Source organism: Callorhinchus milii, unplaced genomic scaffold (genome assembly GCF_018977255.1).
Source record: "Callorhinchus milii isolate IMCB2004 unplaced genomic scaffold, IMCB_Cmil_1.0 Scaffold8, whole genome shotgun sequence".
NCBI lineage: Eukaryota > Metazoa > Chordata > Chondrichthyes > Chimaeriformes > Callorhinchidae > Callorhinchus > Callorhinchus milii.
In genome coordinates this window covers 7,086,164-7,104,800 of record NW_024704749.1, presented here as the reverse complement: position 1 = coordinate 7,104,800, position 18,637 = coordinate 7,086,164, and the positions used below count along the sequence as shown (strand labels likewise).

At 47.2% G+C, this 18,637-nt stretch overlaps 2 protein-coding genes across 2 annotated transcripts; one reads left to right on the top strand and one right to left on the bottom strand.

Moving 5' to 3' along the window:
• Window positions 1–1,757: 1,757 nt before the first annotated feature.
• On the top strand, window positions 1,758–6,297 carry mtfp1 (mitochondrial fission process 1). Its single transcript, XM_007902274.2, has 4 exons — window positions 1,758–1,815; window positions 4,178–4,305; window positions 5,064–5,296; window positions 6,059–6,297. The coding sequence occupies exons 1-4, from the start codon at window positions 1,758–1,760 to the stop codon at window positions 6,138–6,140; spliced, it is 501 nt and encodes a 166-aa protein (XP_007900465.1). The 3' UTR covers window positions 6,141–6,297.
• Window positions 6,298–15,402: 9,105 nt separating this feature from the next.
• Window positions 15,403–18,486, bottom strand: gal3st1a (galactose-3-O-sulfotransferase 1a). Its single transcript, XM_007902277.2, has 2 exons — window positions 18,206–18,486; window positions 15,403–16,582 (listed from the first exon to the last, which is right to left on the bottom strand). The coding sequence occupies exons 1-2, from the start codon at window positions 18,370–18,372 to the stop codon at window positions 15,418–15,420; spliced, it is 1,332 nt and encodes a 443-aa protein (XP_007900468.1). The 5' UTR covers window positions 18,373–18,486; the 3' UTR covers window positions 15,403–15,417.
• Window positions 18,487–18,637: the final 151 nt, after the last annotated feature.

Sequence of the window (18,637 nt, the reverse complement as noted above, 5' to 3'; positions counted from 1 at the left end):
AGGGAGTCGAGAGGGGAGCTGAAGGCACGGTCAAAGAGAAAGGTCTTGAGACCGGCCTTGAAGGAGGAAAGGGAGGAAGCGGCGAAGGCACTCGGGGATGGAGTTCCAGAGCCTCGGGGCTGAGAGGCTGAAGGCCCGACCACCGATGGTAGGGCGGTTGGGGCGGGGGATGTGGAGCAGACTGGAGCCAGAGGAACGGAGGGTACGGGCAGGTAAGTAGGGGGATAGTAGGTCAGAGAGGTAGGAGGGAGCGAGGCCGTGAATGGCCTTGTAGGTGAGGGTGAGGATCTTGAATTCGATCCTCTGGGGGATGGGGAGCCAGTGGAGGCGAGCGAGGGTGAGGGTGGGAGTGGTGTGGTCCCAAAGCCTAGTGCGGGACAGTACACGAGCTGCAGAGTTCTGAATGACCTGCAGTGTGGAGGGAGGGCCGGGAAGGCCGGCGAGGAGAGAGTTCCCATAGTCCAGCCTTGAGGTGATAAAGCCGTGGACCAGAGCTTCAGCAGCGTGAGAGGTGAGGTAGTGCCGTAGTCTGGCGATGTTCCAGAGGTGATGGAAGGCGGTGCCAGTTGTAGTGCGGATGTGAGGGAGAAAGGACAGCTCAGGGTCGAACAGAACGCCGAGGTTCCTGATGGCTTTGAGAGGTGGAGAGTGCGGCCTTGGATGCTGATGCCGTCAGCGCCTGAGGTGCGGAGGCGCTGACGCGACCCAATCAGGAGGGCCTCAGTTTTGCGCACGTTGAGCTGGAGAAAGTTATCTCTCGTCCAGGAGATAACAAAGGGAGGGGTTGGAGAGAAAGTGGTGGTGGGGGGGGGAAATCCATATTTGTTTTAAAAATTCTATAATATTTTGATGCTGACCATAGCAAAACTCTCCAACAAAATGTTGCAGCCTCGCCTTTGAGGTTCACCCGAGCTGTTATAGTTTGAGGGGTTGATTTCTCAATCTGATAAATGATAAATGTTCTCCTTAATCTACAGAGCAATGGGTCATCTTTACCTGTGTTAATCAGGTTATTTATATGTGAAAGTGAGTGTGTACACAGTATATATAGACATCTGTGTATGTGTGTACACACAAATACACACTTATGTATAGAGATTATATATACAACCCCCCAATATATACTATACATACACACATACATATACACACACACACACGTGGAGTGCTGTAAGCTCAGTGGTTAGAGCACTCGCCTCGCAAGCGAGAGACCTGGGTTCGATTCCCGGCAGGTCAGGGCGAAACCTTACGGCGAGTTTCCTTACTCCACGCCCGCCTCCCCTCGATGATAACCCCTCAAGAAAAGAAAAAAAAAAAAACACCCCAACAATAAATAAAATCGGTCACTTCAACCCACGACCGCGTGCGCGCGATGGGCTGACAAATCCGTACGGTCAATTCACTCGACGGGGCGGTGCGTTCTGCGGAGCGCTCTGAGACGTCCCGAAGAAGGTGAAAAGCTGCTCTATTAAACGCATATCTATTAAAATTGAGAATATTACACATATTACACACACACACACACACCCACACGTCATGTTCAGCCCTTAGGTTACATTACGTGCGCGATGATGGTGATGGGTGTGTAACTGGAGCAGTTAGTGGAGGGACCGCCTGCCCTGCCATGTAGGGAGGGAGAGGGGAGGGAGATAGAGAGAGAGATAGAGAGAGAGAGACGGAAACAACATCTTTAAACTGTAGACATTGCGAGAACAGCTGATCAGCACCGACTCTCTCTCTCACTCATCGCTCCCACCATGGACCACAGCCACAGGGAGGTGGACACCTACAGAGACACCTGGGTCAGGTATCTGGGTAAGGATGAGGATGGAGGGAGGAGGGAGGGAGGGAGAGTGTGTGTGTGTATGTGTGTCAGTACTGGGGAGGAAGATCTTTACTGTCAGATCAGCCACAAAACATTCAGCTGATGCTGTAACCTGAGTTGGTGGAGGAAGGAATTACCAGTGGCTTTCTCTCTCCCCCCCTCCCACATACACACACACACACTCTCTCTCACTCAATACTGTTTCCTTTTCCAGCAACTACTTCCCCACCCATCTCTCTCCTGGCTTCACCAGCCATTTTTTGTGTGGGTGGGAGATGAAGGGGATCTACTAACTGCAAAAATATGCAGATTAAAAAATAAAGCCTCTTTGGGAGGGAGAGGGTAGAAGAAATGTGTCTGTGGTCTACAGCAAGCCAGAGAGATTTGCATTGGAAGAAAGAAAGAAAGAAAAAAAAAGGGCAGCATAGAATAAGTAAGATAAATCCTGTGGGACGATCCTAGAGCTTTCAGATGTTTGCTAAGGAGGAAGGAACTTGCTCATTGCCAACACCAACCAGTGTGAGTACACAGTGAGCAAGTGAGGGCTTGGCTCTCTGTGTCTCTCCTCTTTAACACTGCAAAGTTCCTCTTTAGCTATTTAAAGCTTCTCCCTTTGCCTCAAGCAAGAACACAGTCTCTCTCCATCCCTCCCCCCCCTTTAAAGACACGTTTGCTGCCTTATTCTTGTTTTTTTGGGGTGGGGGGGGGGTGGTGGGGGAAAAAAAAAAGGAAAACGAAAAGAAATGTTTGGATGAATTTAAATGCACATGTTCTGCAGTTGGCTGCTTTCCTCAATCTCTTGCTCACGCACGCTCCAGAACATCTCAGAAAACAAAATAGATCTTTAAACACAAGAGCAATGTTCGGGGCAGGCTGCGCTTTATACACGGGCCCCAAACCAGTCCTTGTGCCTTTCTCAGCCTCGTATGAGTAAGACTGAGTCAGAGGGAACAGAGAAGGGAAATGATCACAAGCGAATGCTAAAAACAGGTCGAACAAACCGGCCTGCATTCTTTTTTTGTTAGATCAGGTCAAGGGGGAAAAAAGGACAATTCTTGCTTTTAACAAGCATTTCAAGGGATTTCACCTGTAAAGAGCAGTGACTGTGCAGCAGACAATCATGTAACACAGGGGAATGTGTGTGTGTGTTTGTGTGATGGTGGGGGATATTTTAAAGAGATTGGAATCCCCCACCAGTGATGGATGAGACAGAATCGTAGTAGCAAACATCGAGAACAAGACAAAAATACTGAGAGAGGGAGGAGAAAGAAAACAAGCAGATAAAGTGGGACAAGCTGTACAGTTGTCAGAGAGGGTACAGCCCTGTGCTGCGAAAATTCCTCGCAGGACACAGATGACAAACATGGATCAGGTTCCAAAGCAGCTCGGACAGACAGAGGCCAAGAGCTACCCATCAGTCAAAAGTATTCCAACAAAATGTCATTGACATCAGAGAAGGCAGCAGCTGTTTGCTGGCAAAACCTAGGCGCTTAGATCCGCACAAGAGCAAAGGAACTTTATTCAGCAGCAACTGGATCAACCTGGGCAAAATAGTAATACAAAAGAGATATATTTTAAAAACCTTAGGCAACTTTCCTTACTCCACACGCCTCTGTTAACCTCGCAGTGACAATGGCAAATTACATGTGTACAGCGCCTTTCACATCAGGAGGACGTCCCAAGGTCGCAGTCAGGGATCCGCACCAGAGCTGGTGGTTGGGATCAGGCGCTATGGAGGGCGGGGAGGGTAGGGGTAGGAGGGTGATTGGCACAATAGAAGAGGAGGGTCTTGAAGGAGGCAAGGGAGGGGGCGAGGTGGAGGGACCATGGGATGGAGTTCCAGAAGGTGGGGGATAGAGGCTGAAAGCCTGCCCTCCAGTGGAGCGGAGAGGTTGGTAGGGGGTTAGGATGTCACAGAGGTAGGGAGGAGCAAGGCCGTGGAGGGCTCCGAAGGTGAGGACCAGGATCTTGAACTGTATCTTCTGTGTGATGGGAAGCCAGTGGAGTCGGGCGAGGATGGGGGTGATAGGGTCGCGGAGCCTGGTGCGGGAGAGGACACGGGCTGCAGAGTTCTGGATGATCTGCAAAACCTGCGGAGGGAGGAGTTGGGGAGGCTGACAAGCAGGGAGTTTGCATAGTCGAGCCTGGATGTGATAAACCCGTGGATGTTTACTGCAAGGTAAACAGAGGCGTGTGGAGTAAGAAAGTTTTCCTATGGGTTCACCTCACTGGGGAATCAAACCCCGGTCCTCTCGCTCGGGAGGAGTGCTCTAACCCACTACGATAAAGGACTCTGCTCTCCCTCACCCTTAAAAAAAAATTCTACCTGTAGCTTTAGCTTGTTACTCTCAGGATATGCCAATGAGGTTGGTGAAGCATTCCGTGCGCTGGTGCCCGTGGGGCTGGTGTGGGTGTCCTACGGAGTGTCAACTGCGTATGTGACAGCTGATGCTGCAGACAAGGGGAAGAAAGCAGCGGCTGTAAGTTATCGCTACGACCCTCATATTCTTTCTCCCTCACTCCTTTATCCATGTATATTTATTTTGCTTACATCCCCCCTCCATTTCTATACCGTCATCAGCGCGTGAAGGGTACCCAGACCAGCCGCGGTCTGGTTCAGTTCAGGCTCTGCACTGGAGTGACAAGATTGTGCGGTTAAGCCCCACTTTATAATGAAAACACTTGCATTTGATTATAGCGTCTCATCAGGTATTTGAGACGTCTTAAAGCGCTTCACAGGATATACTGTAAACACACAACCACAGATGAATGCAATCGATGTGAAGACAACAACAACTTGCACTTATACATCCTCCTCCACATAGGGCAGTGTCTCAGAGCGCTTAACAGCCTGACTTGGGGGTGAGGGTGGGAGGTGACCTTTAGCACGGTCGAAAATGAATGGCTTAAGGCGGGACTCGAAAAAAGGGGGGAGAGGGGCTGAGGGATTGAGGGAGAGGGTTCCAAAGTTTCGGGGTTGTAGTGGCTGAAAATCAATCCCTCAACATTCACACAAAAGGCAACTAAGAACATAATTTCTAGATAGAAGACCCCAAAGTCCATCTAGATTGCCTTCCACCATCCTGATAGACGCATCACGCACAGGCTTAAAAGTATCTGAACCAAACTGAGAACTCCATCCATCCCACCTACACACGTTATAAAGTCAAACGGTCCAATCCATCTTCAACTTAAAAAAAAAAAAAAATTCCCCCCCCACCCTCCAAAAAAACCTCAGGCTCACGGAGAGAAACCGGGCAAAGTGGCGAGAATTGGAGTTGCTGTGGTGGACACCTTTGTGTGGCAGGCACTGGCTTCAGTGATCATCCCCGGGTTCACCATCAACCGTGTGTGTGCTGGTTCCCTCTGGCTGCTGGGTAGGACCACCAAGCTGCCTCTGCCCATCCGCAAGTGGACAACAACGGCCATCGGCCTGTCCACTATTCCCATCATCATCACGCCCATTGACAGGTGAGGCTCCGCTGGTTTTCTGATTAATGATGCACTTTAGACTTCCCAGCACCCTGGGATATCTTTCCAACGTGAAGGGCACTAAACAAGTGTAATTTTTTTGTTGTTGCAGCTCAGGCCAATTCTTCAGCACAATATTGGGGGAGGGCTGCCAACTCTGGTTGGACTCATTACATGACATAATGGCTTTAACCTACTCAAAACTCATTCACTAGAGAGACAGTCATGTTTAGTCACCATCATAAATCAATTTTTGGGGTCTGACACATGCAGAAACCCCTCAGTCTCCAAACCCAACTGAGAATGCTATGCATCCCACCTACACGTGAAAATTCCAGAGAAATATTGTTGGAATGGAATGCGCACCCTCTCCCCACCCCGGGAGAGACGCCATTACATCATGTTTACCTAATTCCGGAAAGAATTTTTGTTTCCTGGGTTTGCTCGTAGCAGTGTTCAGGAGAAAAAGGGAGCGCACTGGCAGAGGGATGAATCCTTTCTAGCATTAATAATCCTTGCGTTCGATATAGCACCTGATCACATCTTCGAGATGTCTCAAAGCACTTCAGATTATATGCTGTAAAGTGAATTGATTGTATTTTATCTCGACTAGTTTCAAAATGGAAGAGATTTCTTTTGGAAATTAAGATGCATTTAGCACAATCTACAATGTTGTGGTGGAGGGGGGGGCAAAATGCAACACTTAGGTATAGTGTTATGTCACACCATCTCCTAACAACCTGCCTCTCTTCCCTGTTCCAGGTCAGTGGATTTTCTGCTGGATTGTACACTGAGGAAATTGTATGAGGCTCATGACAATACGGATACAAAGAAAAGTTCTTGAAGACCTGTTGTGGGTGAGGGGTGCATGAAAGCAAAAAAGAAAACACTAGGTCTTAAATAAAGCAATAAATGCACTCCAATCTTAGGAGTGCTAGCTTTTTTAAAATGAGAAAAAAAAGCCATATTTTGAAGTGGAAATGATATTAAACACTTTTTTTTAAAAAAATCATCTAAATGTCATATTTTAACATCGGTTTGATGAGAGAAGGAAATTAGCCGTGTGTTTGCACAGGGTGGGTGGGAGGAGAGAGGACAAGAAGGAAGAGGGGGAGGAGAAAGGGAAGAAAAAAAACGTCTTACAGGAGTTTGGGGAGGGAAGGAAATAATTAAATAGCTGATTGTAGTTTATTGGGGAAGGAGGTAAAGAAGATTGGCAAGGAGGTACAAAACCAATCTCAGCCTCCAGTGATGATACCCACAAGACAACGACATGGAAATAGAAGCTACAGGTGTCTTGTATCTCAGTGAGCAGTAACCTTGGGCAGAGCTACTGAATTTGCTGCCCCCTTCCAAGCTGCCATTTGCTCAGCTACAACAGGGCAAAATCCCAGTGGTCCCTACAATCTAGACTAGTTCAGATTCTTTCACACTTGCAAAAAAAAAAATTCTGTGCAACGTTAAAAAATGATACTAGTTTGTGCATTTGAAACAGTAACATCATGTCAAGAGGTCTAAGGAAATGCAGTACTGTAAAGTGGAATACTTGTCTGGAGTACTGGATTATTCGCAGCAGCAAAGTTGGTGAGAACAAGTGCACGGGGTAGGGGAGGGAGAAAATGGTCTTAAGGCTCAAGACTGAAATAAATTTCAGGCCTCTGTCCCCTAGATTAGGAAGCACAAAGCTAGAAACTGAACCTTCAGGTATAGTTTCTGATCAGAAACAGAAAAAAACTGCCCACATACCAGGAATTCTGGACATTTGGATTTTATTTTTGGCGAAAATCAAGACCCGAGTAAAGCACAATTGAACGATGAGTCTTTGGCAAACAGCTTAGTGCAAGTTTCCCAACAAAAAAAATCCAACATTGCCAAGCAATGGGTCCTATGGTGGGCAGTTCTGGTGCTTTTCCATTTGTAAATGCTCAGAAACAGGATCCCAAAGAGACAACCAAGTGGTGGGCAAGCCATTAGGGTCAGCATTCTTTGTGGAACTGTCCCTGTAGAAGGATACAACACCATCAGTCACTGTAATTGTTGTGCACCCAATAATCCCAAATAGTAAGATCCAACTGCTATACAATTAATCCTAATGTACTACACGTCCCAGCGTCGTTCTTTCCTCTCCCACCACACGCTTAATAATAATCCCTCCAAAACTAAAAACAATAATAAATTGCTCATTTTCAATCTACGGCTGTTTGTGGGACATTGCTGTGCGCAATTGGCTGCCGCGTTTGCCCACAAATATGCAGTCAATTCACTATACAGTGTGTTCTGTGAAGCGCTTTGGGACGTCCTCCCGACGTGAAAAGCGCTACATCAAATGCAAGAATTATTATTATTACTAGTCAATTTCTCAGCCCGTTGGTTCAAATGGTCTATACAAGATTTGTATCACACACTAGACAATGATCCATCTCTGCTCAAGACTAACAATGCCCACACCATCCTGCATTGACGTGCAAAAAAAATGAAGTCAAGTCTGTGCAGAGAAAATATTGGAAGGAGGAAAAAAACACTTAAGGTGGGTTGCAGGGGTGAGTAGAAAGCTCCCCCAGAGATTCTTTCAACACATTGAGACAGGAGGTGGGTAGCCTGAACAAGCCCAGAGTTAGTGAGAATGGGATAGGGGGGAAAGGGGAAGAGAAATTCACTGTATACAATTTGAAAACAGAATTAGACTACACACAAGAACCACTGACTAGTGCTAATGCATACATTTGGAGTTACAAGGCATTGGGTCACTTAGAAGCGCTTTTTTAAAAAAAACTACCTTCAACTTTAGAAGAGCTGGATCCTGACCGAAAGTTGTGGACTTGCAATGGGCCGACAGTCATCACATGATGAAGACCAGCTAATTCATGAGGCTCTGGGCAAGGGTAGAAAAGCAAGTGCTAAAAGCTAGTCTCGAGAAATTTTGTTTGTTCGTTTGGTCAGCTGGTTGATTGACAATTGAAAAACCATCACCATTCTTAATAGCATCCAACCAACCAAGAGATTTCCATGCATCGTATCCGAGAGAAAGAAGAAAATAAAGTAAAAGTACCTTTTGCTCGTTTTAGACGATGTCCAGCAGGCTGGCAAGTGGTCTCACAGCAATCACAGAGAGAACTTTGTGAAGGAGCATCCAAGAGTTGCCACCTGAATCAATGATACAACTAATATCAGACAGAAGGGACTTACCTAACACAGGCTGATTACATACAATAAATCTCACTATACTAGTTCAACCTTTTACAACTGTTAGTACAGAGATCGATACAGGATATCAGCTATTAAAAAGGCACCAACCACAATCCATTTCTGCTCAAACCATTTGATTGCTAATTATTACAACCGCAACCTCCCTCCAGGTCCATTACAATAGCAGTTGATGTAGTGCCTTATCAAGTCTTCGCGATGTCTCATAGCACCAACAGATTGTACTGTAAAATGAATTGATTATATTTTGTTGGCAAAACACTAACAAAATATATTAGCTATTTAATATTACTACCTGCTAACATATATGACTGAGGAAATAGCCAGCGTTCTGCAGAGATCACATCCATTCAGCATAAATAATAATAATCCTTGCATTTGATATAGCGCTTTTCACGTCGGGAGGACGTCCCAAAGCGCTTCACAGAACACACTGTGAAGTGAATTGACTGTATATTTGTGGGCGAACGCGGCAGCCAATTGCGCACAGCAATGTCCCACAAACAGTCGTAGATTGAAAATGACCAATTTATTATTGTTTTTGGAGGGATTATTATTAGACGTGTGGAGTAAGGAAACTTGCCCAAGGTTTCGCCCTCTGCCTGGAATTGAACTCAGGTCTCTCGCTTGCAAAGCGAGTGCTCTAACCACTGAGCTACAGGACTCCAAAGTTACCTACCTTCCCGTTAGTCGGTCAAAGGAACATGCTTTGTGGGTGGAATTGGGTTGGTGACTAGGATCCCACACTAATACTGTACAGTGAACATAAACCTGTAAGAGAACAAGGTTAGAGGCACTTAGAGTACAAAGTCAATGCAAGAATACTCATCATCTTGTGACACTGACCCACTGTCTCCTGAGCACAGCACATCAGTCTGGTGGCTTTTTGGACACAACATGAATTGGCATTTGATATAGCACATTATCACATCATTGAGATATCTCAAAGCACCTTACAGAATATATACTGTATATTTTGTGGACAAATGCAGATTACATGTGTAAGAGTTCCCAGCACAGAAGGCCACTCTGCCCATCATGTCTCTTTTCAAGTCCAATCCTTTCAGTCCACTTTACCTGGCTCCCCCCCACACACACCCCTGTAATTCACTTCAGATGCCACCAAATCTCACCTCTGCTTCCCCCAGATTAGTAAACGTGAAGGCCTCCACCACAAACCGCAGACGAGACCCATTGATCCTGGGCAAGAACATTGAACGCGCCGTCTTTCCATCGATAAGACATCTGCAAGAACACACATGCAGAACATCAGTCACATCTCAGTCTGTGCAATGTTCATACTCCACTGAGCACCCACCACTCTATTAAGCGCTCTGAAATACCTAGGGCAAGGTATAAATGTAAGTTGTTGTTGTTGAGTTCCTACTCCTTGTATGCACCAAGTTCCCTCTGAAATACACTGAAGGCTTTTGCTGGAACCAAAGCTTTCAAGAGTGAGTGCCACATACACACCACCATCAGCGCAAGTTGTTACAATACACAACACAAAGCTCTTCTGTTCCAGATGTTTTCTTACCCATGATTGGTTATGATGGTGTAGTTCTTGTGGAGCTGGTCGGGTCCTGGGCTGGGGTGGCAGTGCACTCTTCCACGTAGACCCGGAGAGATTGGTGAAAGGAGGTGATCACAGCAGCTTCAAGATGGATAAGGGTCCCCAGGAAGAAGACATTATCTTGCCTCTCTGTATCCCAGTTATCTAAGATCAGAGAGGGTTTGGTTAGTAAGAGAGACAGCAACAATACTGCTAATCCACACCAGTCCAACATGGATTGGATTCCATAGAGAAGCCAACTTCTCGTAGGAAATTCCAAAGGAAATTTCTCTCCTTAACCCCATCTTCTCTCCAATTTGATGGAAATTTCTCTTAGCAAATTCATCACAAAAGTGACTGATTTCCTTTCTCCTCCCTCCCCCACCCTCCCAAAGAGAAGGTCCATACCCAATGATACAAAGAGTCCAACATCCATTGTGTTTTATGGCCCAGAATCACTCACCTGCCATCACTTTCATTGAGAAGATCAAGCTTCCTTCTCCATCCAGAGAACCAGTCATTGGAAGTGAGAACCAGGGGAGAGCCATCATCTCCCTGTGAACAAATGAGATTCAATTTACTGTTTTAGATCCACGTGCGTGGGGGGAGGGAAATAGATTAATATCAATAATCCTTGCCTTATCATATCACAATGCACTTCACAGGACATGCTGTAAAGTGGAGTGACCATGTATTTTGTGGGGGAAAACTCAACAGACAGCACTCCCCTTACCTTGGATAGTGACATTGGATATCACGGGTGAAAGGTTGCACCTGATCTCTCTGAGGCTGGTACTCAACTTGTTAGAGTACACCACTTCCTTATTGGACACCTGTGAGCAAGATAGAGAGAATACAAGTTAGAGAACACACAATGCTCGCAGGTTCCATTCAAATTTTCAAGACTGAGGTGGATAGATATTGGTTAGGTAATGGTATTAAAGTACATGGGGCAAAGGAGAGTAATTGGAGTCGAGGTGCAGATCAGCCCTGATCTCATAGAATGAAAGAGCAGGCTCAAGGAGCTTTTGACTGGCCTACCCCCGTTCTCATGAGATATAGCACCTTACCACATCTTTGAGACATCTCAAAGCACCACAGGATATACTGTAAAGTGAATTGACTGTATATTCCATGGGCAAAACACAGCAACCAATTGCACACAGCAGTGTCTCACAAACAGTTGTGGATTGAGTGACCAAATTATCATCTACATGTACAAGAAAAAAAAGTTTGAAAGAAAGACAACAAACACAAAAGAAATAAAAAAAGTTCTCACCCACCAGACGTGTAGCTTCGCAGTCCAGCAGGGAGTAGTGGAAGACTATTGTGGCTGTGTTGGGGTTGAAGGCTGAGGGGGAGCAGCCACCCAGGGTGAAGGCAGAGGTGGGGTCCTCATCCATCTCCTCCCCCAAAACCCTCAGCCACACGCTCACCGTCAGTGTGTTGTTGCCGCAGGTGTAACTAGTAGCATTCTGCCAGGCTGAAAGATCATGAGGTTTGTTTTAGAGAGAGAAAGAGGGGGAGTATTGAGAGAGAGAAAGAAAAAAAAAGAGATGAACAAAAAGGAAAAATAGAGAAAAAAAATCCACGCAAAAACAGAAATAGAGCAAATTGAGAGCAAGAGAAAAAACATTGAGAAAAAAAGGAAAAAGTATTGAGAGGAGAGCAAAAGTTGTGAGAGAGAGAGAAAAAAGAAAAAAATAGTATCGAGTGAGAAAAGTACTGAGGAAAAGAGAGAGAGAGAAAAAATATTAAGGGAGGGGGAAAGAGGGAGGAAGGGAAAAAGGAACAAAGTATTGAGCGAGGAAAGTTTTGAAAGAGAGAAAAAACAAAAAAAGAATCAAAATAAAAAGGGTGGAGAGAAAAAAAGCAAATGAGAAAAAAAAAAGGATTGCACAAGAGAAAACAAATTGAGAGAAAGAAAGTGCGTGTGTGAGGGAGTGACACACACAATCCACAATTCAGCGCACAAATAACAGGAGATAAGGCATTATTGTTATTATAATTAATAAGTGATTATAACAAATATACCAACCCTGCAACACTGCGGAAGCAGCTATAGCCAAGAGCAATGCGAGGATCCCTAGTGATAGCATGACCTGAGGCAGACAAGTGAGATGTGATGGGGTGGGCGCCTGCCTCTCACTGCTCTTTTGTAGCCCCCTTTCCCTGTTATTGATCCCAATTGATCCTCAATCACCCGCTTCTCCCTGACACCTGGTCCTGGGGATCGATTAAACCGGTTTCCATTTGGAATCCTGAGGCCTGACAATGATTGACCTCATCATTGGAAAGTGGGGGTGGGGGTAATGAGCCATTACACCCACCCACTCACTCCTTAGTGTTGTGCAGGCCAAAGCTTTTTTTTGTGTAAAGCCTAATTGAATGGACTTGTGTGCTTGTTGGCTGCTAGTTGGCTGCTTATTGGCTTCTCTTCCCTTCCCCCCGTCCTGTGCACCTAACACCCCCCCCTCCATCCATCCCTCCCTCTATATGTTGGTCATTCACTTGTTCCAGCCACTGAAACTCTAGAATCCTCCCCCCCTATTTTCAGGTCACACCTGAAGACCTTCCTATTCAACCATGCCTACGGTCCCCTTCCCCCAACTCGGAGTCATGCTCCACCACTGTCAAGCGCTCTGGGACACTCCACTGCATGAGGGGGGCGCTATTAGAAATGCAAGTTGTTGTTGTTGTTGTTGGCTGATTGCTGGGAAGTTGGGAAATTGATGTGCTGTTGTGAGGTTGAGCGCTGCAATGTTGGAGGTGCCGTCCTTCAGATAATCCATTGACCCGAGTTCTCGCCCGCCTCAACAATCCCTTGACACCTTTGCAAGAGAGAAGGGACTTTCTCCTCTCCCAAGGTCCTGGCCAACAGTCCTCCAGATAATTGGCTGTCGCGTTTCGCCCACAAAGTACACGGTCACTCCACTTTACAATATATTCTGTGAAGCGTCTTGAGATGTCCCAACAACGTGATAAGGTGCTGTATCAAAAGCAAGGATTATTATTAATTATTAAAATCCTGCAAAGTGCTGTGAGGCATCCTGACCACTCGCTTGTAGATATTATAATGCCTTCTTTCAGTCGCAGAAATGAGGTCCGTATAACAAATTACTACAAAAAGGTCACATTTTATTGAATAAATTACATGGCCCACGTAATGTACACGCAAAGACAGAACATGTTCGAACATCAATGCTCTTTGCATTCAAGAAGAAGAGTGAAACAATCATATTATTTCCAAATTGATCTCGAAGACAAATGACTAAGTGAAATTGCAAGCCTGTTGGATATGTAAGTGATATAGCGAAGGGTGGGGTGGGAGAGAATTAGTCCTGGGTTGGTTTGGGGATGGTATGTGCAAGATTCAATGAAAACCCCCAAACCCAATATTAAACTGGCTCTGAAATTGAGTTCATTGAACATCCGGTTCTTTGTTTGTGCTCTCAAGGAAAACAGCTCGTTTCCTATGGATTCCCTTTTCACCCGTGTGTGTGTGTGTGTGTGTGTGTGTGTATGTGTGTTGTGGGGGGGAGGGATGATGCTCTAATCATGAAGTATAGAGGGAAACTTGCAAAAAATACGAAGACACAAGAGATTGTGGGTGACAATAGTCAAGAAGTGGGGTTTGAAGACGTTTGGAATCAAAATGAATAATTTTCACCAAATAAAAAGGAAAGTGATGTCTAACAACTTCAGGTCAATACACAGAACTGAAATTAGTTTAACGGACACATTTCCTTCTGTTACACCAGGATCTCGTGGGTCTGGATATCCGTCTGTCCTGCCTTGTAATCCAGGATTATCAGAACATGTTGAAATGGTCTGAAAACATTCCGCTTTGCAGTGCGAGTGGGATTCATTCGGAAACCTTGGTCTTAGAGGTAGTTTCGATGGAGTTGTGAAGTGGGGGGTGGGGGGGGGGGGAAATTATTAAAGATTATGTAAATCCAAAAAGAGAAGGGAATTTCTCTCTTTCCCCACACCCACCTTGTGTCCTGGCCAACAATCCTCCAGATTAATTGTAGTGTTAGCCTCTCTGAAAGGGTGCGTTCCCTTCGTCTCGCATAGGGAATCCCAGTCCGTAGTCTCACTTGCCTCCATCAAGGCCCGTCTCAAGACCCTCTTCTTTGACCGCGCCTTCGGTCATCCTCCTACCCCTACTTTCCCTGCCCTCCATTCCTCCTGATCCCAAGCCCCAGCTCGTGTCCAAATCCCTGACTGTCCAGTGCCTTGGGATATCCTCCTGATGCCTCAACCCACTTTGAAACAATCTGCGATGATTTGGCTAGTTGGGACTAAGGTCCACCAGTTCACCTTCCACTATCCTGGCAGGCTCATGACATGTGGTGCCCCAAACTATATATTGTATTCTCTAAGATATTATTTCCTGTAAGAACATATAAGAACACATTTGCGCCATTGGCTAAGTACCAAATGACTTATTGCTACTGCATTTACACAGGACTGTTCATCTGTCGCAAAGACAAAGCCCTCTGAGACGCTACCCTGCACGGAGGGCGCTCTATATGTGCAAGTTGTTGTTGTTGTTGTTATTGGCTTTAAACCAGTGTAATAAGGAATGGTTATGAAAGTTCCCACAAATTACTTTTACAAGAAGTGACGGCAGTGGGCAACTTGTTTTTACAGTCCTTCCGCAAATAAGAACAATAAAAAAAAACTCTTGGCTATTTGACTGTGTTAACGATCGAACGAGGAGGGTTCATCAGAAACTTGCTTGAGTTTCACGTGTCGTTATTGTCCGAGAGTCTGATCCCTGCTTCGGGTACGGTCACCGTGACAACGCAGAGATCTCCGAGCTCAGACACCGAAGAGGTTCTTCCAAGTCACAGTGGCTGTTTTGTAATCCCTTCCCAAGGGGTCGGGGGATGGGTTGGGGTTGAGAGCTGAAGGGGCAAAGGGTGAAGGGGAAAAGGGTGAGGGGGCAAAGGGTGAAGGGGCCTCTGGAATTGGACACGAGGGGGCAGTTATACGGACGAGCGAGCACCAGCAAAAGCTTGATGTAACCGAATGGCCTCCTCTTATGCTGCAGTCTCAGTGATTGTTCCTGGTGAAGTCTTAGGCCCACCAGATGTTGGACTTCACAGCGACTTGGGGACAGGGAGGGAGGAAGGTGGGTGCTCGCTGTATGCCAGCCCAGGTCGGTGCCACCTACCAATCTGGAGCGTGACAAAAAAAAAAACAGGGACAATACAGTCCTACGAATGTGTCTGTTAGAGTTGGGGATTGGGGGCGGGGGTGGGGGGGATGAGAGGAGCACAGACAAACCCAGAGAGGTGAGATGGGCGAGTGGTGCCCCCACCCCTCTCCTCCCCCCCCCCAATCTCCTAAAGGGTAGCTACCACTTGAGCAGGTCCCTGACCCGCGCCCACAGCTTGGTGAGCCACAGGTTGACCCCGAGTTCGGTCAAGTACTGGATCTCGGGGGTCAGCATCTTGCGGCACAGTTTGCGCTCCTTCTTGCTGATGTTGGTCTTGAGGTTGTAGCCCATGATGGAGCGCTCGCCCAGCGGCTGCCAGGGCTTGAGAGACGCCTCCTGGATGGCGCTGGCGTCCACCGCCCGTCCGCCCGCGATGCAGACCGAGCGCATGGCGTCGTTGACCTTGCGGAGTTCCGCCACATCCCTCGCCATGCGCTCACGCCCGTACCGTTCCACCTTGGCCCAGAAGGTGCTGTTAAAATGCCGGTAGAGCAAGGCATCGATGGCGTTCCACTCGGTGGCCTGACGGTACAGCTCTCCCGTCATGCGGGAGACGGTGGAGTCCTTCCTCACGTTGAGCTTGAAGTAAAGGATGTCTTCAAAGTCCCAACACAACAGCTCCTTGAGGAGGACCAGAGACTCGTCAAAGTGCTCGAGAAGCATCACCAGGTGGAACCGCTCGTCGATGGCTCTGATCCCGCCCAGGACCCGGGGGTCCTCGGGGCTCAGGTTGTTGTCGAAACCAAAGTCGAAGAAGAGCAGGTTCTTCAGGTAATGAGCGTTGAAGCCGTTGGGGTCGTAGTGTCTCCAGGGGTCTCGGAGGAACTCCCCCAGTTTGTCCTCGCTCCCCATGGTCCAGGTCAACGGGATCACCCGCCCGAAGTAGTGGAGAGAAGACTCGAAGAGATCGGCCGGGTCACGGAGGATCGTGAAGAAGATCGAGTCCTCGGGCAGGATCTTCCTCACTTCTTCATAGTTGAACCTCATGTGGTTGCAGATGACATTGAAGCACGTCCCAGGGCGGTAACCCTTCACGTGGCTCCGGTCGAACCGTGAAGGGTAGTAGAAGTCGTTCCTGCCGTTGGGAAACGCAAACTTGAGGCCGTGTTTCTGCCCGAAGCGGAACAGGATGTTGAGGATGGTGCTGCTGCCCGTCTTGTGGGTCTTCATGAACATGATGTCCACCTTTGGGCTGCAGATCGCCCTCGCTGCCCCTGTGCCCGCCAGAAGTGAGCCGTTGGCCCTGGACACACTTCGGGAACGAGCCCGCTTAGAGGAGGAGCAGGAGAAAGGAACGGGAATCCTGTCGGAGAAAGTCGGAACATCAAGTCAATAATAACGATAATTTCGCCCACAAAATATACGGTCAGTTCACTTTGCAGTACATTCTGCGAAGCGCTTTGCGGCATCTCAAAGACGTGATAAGGCGCTATATCAAATGCAAGGATTATTATTATTATTCATAATAATTATTATTATTCATAATAATAATACCTCAGGTCATTGAGATAAGGCGCTGTATCGAATGCAAGGCTTTTTTTATAGTAAAGTGTAAGTAACTGTGGCTTTTTGGGGGTCACTGAGTGTCTGATACATGCAGAAACCCATCATCATGCTTAATAATATAATAATCGTCCTCGCATTTAACATTGCGCCTTATTGCGTTGTTGAGACGTCTCAAAGCGCTTCACAGACTATAACGCAGTAAAACGCAGTGACTGCGCATATCGTGGGCCGAACACGCCAGCTAATTGCGCACAGCAGCGTCCCAGAAACGGTTGTGTATGAGTGACCGCATTTTTCTTTTTATTATTCCTTTTGGACGGATAACTACCCCCGGAAAACGATCCGCCAATTTACTAACAACCGGATCACAGAGGCGTGTGGAGTGAGGAAACTTGCCGAAGGTTCGGCCTCGCCTGGGAATCGAACCGAGCGCTCTCGGGAAGCGAAGCGAGCGCTCTAGCCAGTCTCAAAGCGCTTCACAGGATAATAATAATAATAATATTATATTAATATTAAGGATACGGCAGAAAGAGGTAGAGAAACAGCTGAGCTGTTGCAAGGGAAGTGTGGGCGAGTGACCAGCAGAGAGCACTCTCTGAGCATTTTTTTTCCCACGTTGAACATCGAGTGATCTCAATTCCCTGAGGAGCCAGAATGGATTCAATGAGAGTTCTTCACTCTAAGCGTTGGTAGTCCTCAGTTGTATATTTATCCCAGCAAGTACGAAGGTGCGCACTATTTTTCTTTATATATAAAGCAAATGCGCATTTACAATTGACGTCCTCCCGACGTGAAAGGCGCTATACAAATGTAATCTTGTTGTTATTGTTCGGAAGGAGATTAGAGAAGGGAGTTTCTCTCCCAGCGTCAACGGTTTTCCCCTCCCAAACCCCGGATAAAATCTTGTTCACTTCACGGCTGGTCTGCAAGGTCGTCGCTGTGTGCAGAATTGGCTGCCGCGTTTCGCCCACAAAATACGCAGTCACTGCACTTTAGAGTGTATCCAGTGAAGAGTTTTGAGATGTCTCGACGACGTTATGAGGCGCTGCGTCAGTCGCAAAGATCATTACTATTATTATCACCGCGTTAAGAAGGCGTCTTTCAGGTCGGGGAGGGGGTGGGTCTCAAAGGGCATAAGATGGTTGAATGCGATGGAGGGGGAGAGGGAGGTGTGATGGTGGTTGATGCTTGCAGGGAGGTGGGGGTGGAGGGAGAGAAATGGAAAGAGGAGGCGTGGAAAAGGGACATCTTACGAGGGAGCTTTGAGGACAAGGTACAAAGGGGGTGGGGGTGGGGGAATGAGTCAGAGGGGGAAAGGGAGAGGCAGACAGACTCGGGGATGGCGTTCCAGAGAGCGGGTGGGGTGGGCGGCGGGGGGGGTTTAAGATGAAATAAAATGAATTAAACACGAAAGACTTACTCTTGCGAGTTGTATTGGCGAGGAGGCATGGTGTAGGAATAGAGCAGAATCATGCAGCTGGTGAGCAGTGTGCCCAGGATAAGACCTTTGCACATCGATTTCCATTGCTTTCCAGGCTTCAACATAGTCTGGGCTCGGCCTTTGGTTGACTGGCAAAGATGATGCATCGGTCAAGCCCAAGCCAAGCCAAGCCAGGTCAGGTCAGGTCAGGTCAAGCCGCGTCAAGGGTCGAGCACCGAGATTGGGAGTTGAGTTGAGTTGGGCGATGAGTAAAGGAATGAGACCCGAGCCCTGTAAATCAGAAGGTGGGGTGGGGTGGGGTTAGGTCACAATTTACACAGCTTTCTCATCATTCCTCTACCTTTACTCCATCCCTCCCTCCCCCTCCCTCCCTCTCCATCTCTCTCTCACACTCCCTCCCTCCCTCCCTCC

Excerpts from the sequence above, each read along its gene's own strand:
- mtfp1 (XM_007902274.2), top strand. The coding sequence starts at position 1,758 with ATGGACCACAGCCACAGGGAGGTGGACACCTACAGAGACACCTGGGTC. Across the intron at positions 1,816-4,177 it reads CACCTGGGTCAGGTATCTGG|GATATGCCAATGAGGTTGGT; the intron begins GTAAGGATGAGG and ends TGTTACTCTCAG. Across the intron at positions 4,306-5,063 it reads AGGGGAAGAAAGCAGCGGCT|GCTCACGGAGAGAAACCGGG; the intron begins GTAAGTTATCGC and ends AAAAAACCTCAG.
- gal3st1a (XM_007902277.2), bottom strand. The coding sequence starts at position 18,372 with ATGCATCATCTTTGCCAGTCAACCAAAGGCCGAGCCCAGACTATGTTG. Across the intron at positions 16,583-18,205 it reads CGCCAATACAACTCGCAAGA|GATTCCCGTTCCTTTCTCCT; the intron begins GTAAGTCTTTCG and ends TTTCTCCGACAG.